At 35.0% G+C, this 5,700-nt stretch overlaps 1 protein-coding gene across 17 annotated transcripts; it reads right to left on the bottom strand.

The window, feature by feature from the left end:
• Window positions 1-464: 464 nt before the first annotated feature.
• Window positions 465-5,700, bottom strand: LOC114314041 (LRR receptor-like serine/threonine-protein kinase SIK1). 17 transcript variants are annotated; one of them, XR_014340304.1, is made up of 9 exons: window positions 5,191-5,700; window positions 4,535-4,606; window positions 4,363-4,434; window positions 4,112-4,221; window positions 3,849-3,907; window positions 2,710-2,767; window positions 1,710-1,781; window positions 1,530-1,601; window positions 465-789 (listed from the first exon to the last, which is right to left on the bottom strand). XR_014340304.1 is itself a non-coding variant. In XM_028260473.2 (6 exons), exons 1-5 carry the CDS (start codon window positions 5,259-5,261, stop codon window positions 2,742-2,744), a joined length of 300 nt encoding a protein of 99 aa, XP_028116274.1. In that variant the 5' UTR covers window positions 5,262-5,700; the 3' UTR covers window positions 465-789; window positions 2,710-2,741. The 17 variants fall into 17 exon arrangements, 5 of the variants coding, with proteins under 5 accessions (XP_028116274.1, XP_028116272.2, XP_028116276.2 ...); XR_014340310.1 differs by lacking the exon at window positions 4,112-4,221 and having other exon boundaries at window positions 4,363-4,458; XR_014340302.1 differs by having other exon boundaries at window positions 3,849-4,221.

Here is a 5,700-nt window from a genome sequence, read left to right as displayed (position 1 = left end):
CTCACTACAACAAAAAAGGATTTTTACGGCGTGCAATGCACGTCGTAAAAACCCTTTTACGACGTGCAGCGCGCGTCATATTATGACCAGTCATGGAAAGTCATTCACTTTCAACGACATGTTTCATACGCAGTTAAAAACTATTTTATGGCAGATTTTGTGCGTCGTTGTTAATTTTTCTACGACATACTATAGTACGCCATTAAAAACTATTTAACGGCAGATTTTGTGCATCGTTATTATTTTTTCTACAACTACTTTTACACGTCATTAATTGGTGAGACAAGTAATGACATTGATTGCACGCAGTAAAATATATAATACAACGACTTATTATGCCTATCGTAGAATATGCTGTTTTTTTTTTTTTTTAAATTCAGTAAGTTCTATTTGACCAATTTTGTACAATCTAAGAAATATTACAAACAAGCATCACAAAACATCAATCAACTACTAAAATATTGTTTGAAACATCAAAAAAAAAAACTATATTCATAAATTATAAATATTCAGCAATTGTCTTTACATTCCAAACATTCGAAAACTATATCCTTAAGTTTTAAACTGTACAACAAGTTTAAACCATCCAAAACTATACATATCTAACTTTCTAAACATATCAACAACTATTAACAGATTATCTAAAACTATCGACAACAGTTCCTATAGCAGTTGCAACTGCAGCAAATCCACTTAATCTATCACAGGGACGAGGGTGCCCAATGAATGTGGTAAGGCACCTAAACTCGCAGCAATAGCTGGAGCAACTAACCTTGTTGCATTTCTTGTCTGCATGACAAAAGAAACTTCACATAAGTACAAAAACCAACGACTCAAGGACAAAAATATTTCTTGAGGTATTAAGAAATGATCAAGAAATTTTAAAACATCAACAAAACATTTTCAAAATTAATAAGATAATTCAATGGCCCCATAAAAGCAATGTCATAATGAAAAATTAGCAAAAATTCAAGATCTCAATAGTCTCAACATACATGCAAATAAAATCCACATAAAGCAAAACCTTTTTTTCATACCTCAAATGAAATTACCTCTTTTGTTGCAATGTTTCTAGAGGAAAATGAGTAGGAATCTCCAAACAAACCATTAAGTTTGTACAGGAAAATATAATTTGCTACTAAATATAGGCCATAAGAACCTAGAGAAAAGAAGCACATTCAGACTTTCAAGGAGCTCTCACAAAATAGTTAGCTTCACGGAGTTCTCACAAAATTATATTGAAAAATATTAAGCCATGACTATTTACGTGAAATAAATAAAATATGTTCGAATATAGCTATCAGACTTTTCTCAAGTATACAAAGGTTTTAGAGTCCCAAATAGGAGACATATTACCTATGATAACACATCTGTCAGCAAATGATCCTTCTAATTAAATCTTTTTATCAAGAATTTCATATGCAACCAGTTGTGGCTAATGCAAAACACATGGAAGGCCAACCGAATAAAATAAAATAAAATAAAAAAACATAATCAGGAGAATTGTAATAGAAAAAAGTAAAACTCACAAAGTTTTGAGGTTAGGAATCTGTGTTAATGTTAAAGGGATAGGGTCATTCAATTGATTGTTCTTCAAATTCCTGCATTTACAGAGCTTACTCAAGCCCTTGGTTGGTAGAACTAAAAACTTATCTAAAACAATCCAGCATACTGAGTTAATAGTACTTCACTACAGTTATTTAACTTACAATAATTCAAGCTGCTTAAGCTTGGATATTGAGAATGGTACATCTCAATACAGTAAATTATCAGATAAATCCCTGCATTATGGAACCAAACAATATAACACCTTTTTCAATGCGTACTGATACAGAAAGAATTACTTTTCTTTTTGACAAGTGCAGGTACATGGGTCCACCATGCATGTGGCTTGGTCACGCCATTGCCAGATTAGCTCCTCCAATAGATCTTGATTCCAGATGCCAACCTCGTAAGGTGACACCTAGATCAATTAAATAGAGTCGTGCTGGGTAGCTCGAAATGAGCTACCCCGAACCCCCTAATTTTTTTTTTTTTTTTTTTTCAGAAGCAGAGAAGGAGGAGAGGAGGAGGAAGGAGGGAGGGAGAGGAGGAGGAGGAGGAGGAAGGAGGGGACTGGAGGGGGCCTTTCAGAAGCAGAGAAGGAGAAGAGAAGGAGGAAGGAGGGAGGAGGAGGAAGGAGGGGACTGCGACGACGGGGCTGGGCTGCGACGGCGACCGGCGGCTGGGCGACGATCGGCGACTGGGCATCGGCGATCGACGATCGTCTTCTCTCTCTCTCTCTCTCTCTCTCTTCCCCTCCCCTCTGCTTCTCTCCCTCTCCCTCTCCCTATTTCAGAGTCGAAAATGAAGAGAAAAAAAAATCCCCAAAACGACATCGTTTTGGGGATTAGAGGGATTAGGGGGGGCCAAATTCGAGTTCTCAAACATTATTCAATTAAATATTGCCACGTGTGCTAGTCAAGGCTAGTCTCAAGTTAAGGCACAGCACTAGGTGGCAATATCCAGGAAAGCCCCATGCAAGCTTACTGTTCGGTGGAGCATGCCTTCACGCTGAAGTGACAATTAACCATCTTCCAGCCAATACATACTAGTTATACTAGTTCTTTTCTTTGCATCATAAATGAATAAATGTAGAACATTATACAGGCACAGTATGCGAACTAGGGCACCTTTGATGCAAATACAAAGTAATATTCATAGACACACCTTCACAATATTGTCAATATTGCCAGCATACTTCATGACCATCGATACAGCAATGCCACTGCAAAGATAACAAATTAATTCATACCGGAAGAAACAAATTTAGATATGTAAAATGGAACTATTTAAATTAATCATAAGTCAACACGAAAAACCAAAGTTCATATGTAATGGAGCTATTTAGCTAAGTCAATTGATTTACTCAAGTAGCAGGTGCTCCACAGGGCACATTCTTTTACTACAGCCAACAATCAACAAAAATTTATGGATGCCCTTTCTTCCTTTCAGAAAAGGGAAATGAAACCCGAAGAAAAAAAAAAAAAAAAAAACTTACAAATAAAAGGAACAAAAAAATCCCTCAACTAAAAACTAAATTACAAAAAGGAACTAGTTTATATTATGAAGTTCACAGTATTAGATTATGTTAAGAGGGAAAAAGGATTTTTTTATTTAAATAAATAATATGCAGAAAAATGACATTCAGTACAAGATTATGCATGACAAAAAACTAAAAAAAGGGCAATTCATGCTAGAGACCATCTCATTGATCAAAGTCACAACTGATACAAATAGTCAAATAGATGATGTAAAACCAGTAATGTACGAGAAAACTGTCATGGACTCCCACCATGGTCCAATAAGTGGTTCTAACATACAGTATTCTTTGTAATATTCTTTATAAAAAAAAATTGGCCTTGATGGAAACGACTTATCCATTGGGACCACATTTCATTTATATACTACACATATATCTATGAGATGGTACTGTCTAATAAAATAATTGTTGAAATTGACATGCTTGAAAATTTTATTCCACTTAATAGTTAAGATTACCCAACCTAAGGTAGTGAAATAATTTCCCTTAGAATAATAAATAATGAATTGGTACAAGTTATGTCTTTTACTACCACACATTGCACAGGCTAGTGTCCATTAATGTCTACCAACAATGCAAGCAATAAACATTTCCTCAACCCCGTCTGAATATCTGAGCTCAAGAAGTTTGAAGTGAGTTTATAATAATCTACAAAATTTGCCAAATCTTCACATTCCTATGGGAGAGTGATCTCTATCAAATCAGAAAATTAGGAACTAGAAAGGAAAAAAGCTATCAATGGATGATACCAATTCAATCATATTACCATAGTGCATGGTTAAGAACATGAGAGTTGTAATTAATGAGTATCCGTGGAAGAATCCCCTGTAAAAGAAAAGTTTTACTCATGAAATATAAAGAAATTATGAATTCATTTAAGCACTGCTACAGGAGAACTAGACTAGCTAAGTAACAAACTAGTCATAGACAAACATGTCAAAAACATATACAATCTACCAACTTATGAAGTCAAGCCAAAAAGAAGGAAAAGGAGAGAGAGAGAGAGAGAGAGAGAGAGAATGCAACCACCATTCTGTTTTCCTCAAAAGAATTGACATTTAGTTTCTGTTCTAGTCTTCTCTAGTAGTTGTAAGGCAGGGAAGTTGGAAATTGTAGTAGCGAGATACTTCAAAGCAGGGCTAATGAGATATAATAGAAAATAACATGCCACTATTAAAATAAAGACTAAAAATCTTAATCACCTAAAGACAGAAGAAGATATTAATACATCCACATATATGAAAATAAAATTGCAATGAAGAAAGAAGATGAAATTTTACACCAGCATCAGAGAAACACAGTTGCCTATCTCATCAGGAATTTGACCAGTTAATTTGTTCCCTTGAAAATCCCTGAAAATATTTCAAATATAACATCTAAAGTTGGAATTATGTTAACCTGGTTACAATGAGCAAGAACACCAAATCAACAAGATTAGCAAAGAAAGCATACATGAACTGTAGATTCTTCAGGTCTCCAATGGCTGGTGAAATCTCCCCACCCAAGTTCAAATTTGACAAATTCCTTCAACAAACAAATATAATAAAAATATATATATATACATCAAATCTTAGCTTCATATCATTGTGTTCAACTTCGGCAAAAGAAGATCCCTACAGGCTCAGTTTCTCCCTGTATTCCAGTTAGGCAATTTCCTATCAGTGCAGTAATTTTGATTTCAAACTGAATTCTTCATTTAATTGAATTGACCCAGTGAGTTTAACAAGTGCTAAGTACATATAAATCACTTGGGATTTCATTATATTTTCTTAAAATTTTCTGGTTTAGCAGAAATTGAAGAACATAAAAGATACACTACTAGAAAACAAAAGAGTCCTTTTTTTTTTTTATAACTAGAGCATATGCTAAACATCAATTACACAAGACATTAATTAAATATATTCTTAATCAAAATTATTCAATCAATTGAACCAATGAGGAGAGCAGAGGAGAAGACAGTCGAGGAGACCAGAGGAAAGAAGAGGAAAGCAGAGGAAAACTATACATATACAACCTAAAACTCAAATCTAATTTTTGATTTGCTCAATCAAAACCCTAATTTTTCAATGAAAATCCCCAAATCAAAACCCTAGTTTGAATTTCCAAACCTGACTGATGGGTCGAAGATTCTTTCTTCACCGAGTGGCATGCATTTGTCTCTTCCGTCTCCTTCAAGCATTCTCCCTCCGATAGTTGTCTCTCACTTCATCGTTACTTCTCTCTCTCTCTCTCTCTCTCTCTCTCTCTCTTCATTCTTCTATTCTCAAAGTTCTCTCTTTGCATCTTTTCTTCATTCCTTATTCTACTTCTCACTAGTTGTTATGGTTACTCCTGGAATAGATGAATCAGAATCGAACATCAGGTCTAAGTCAATAGCTTCACATCATTGTGTTCAACTTGAAGAGGTTTTTGCTTCTTGGAGCTCTTGATGTCGATTTGGGTTTGGGTGTGTGTGTGTGTGAGAGAGAGAGAGGGTTTGGAGAGTATTTTCTATGGTAATGTTCTTGCAAGGAGATGATGAAAGAACATAGACATGGAGAGATAGTGTGGCAGAGAGAGATAGAGAGGGCTGAGAGCGTTTGTTTTTTTTTTTTTTTTTTTTAAGGTGTTTGGCGCCC

This window comes from Camellia sinensis, chromosome 9 (assembly GCF_055761805.1).
Source record: "Camellia sinensis isolate YWXY chromosome 9, ASM5576180v1, whole genome shotgun sequence".
Classification (NCBI taxonomy): domain Eukaryota; kingdom Viridiplantae; phylum Streptophyta; class Magnoliopsida; order Ericales; family Theaceae; genus Camellia; species Camellia sinensis.
The sequence above is the reverse complement of the archived record's forward strand: the minus strand, read 5'-3'. Positions and strand labels throughout refer to the sequence as shown.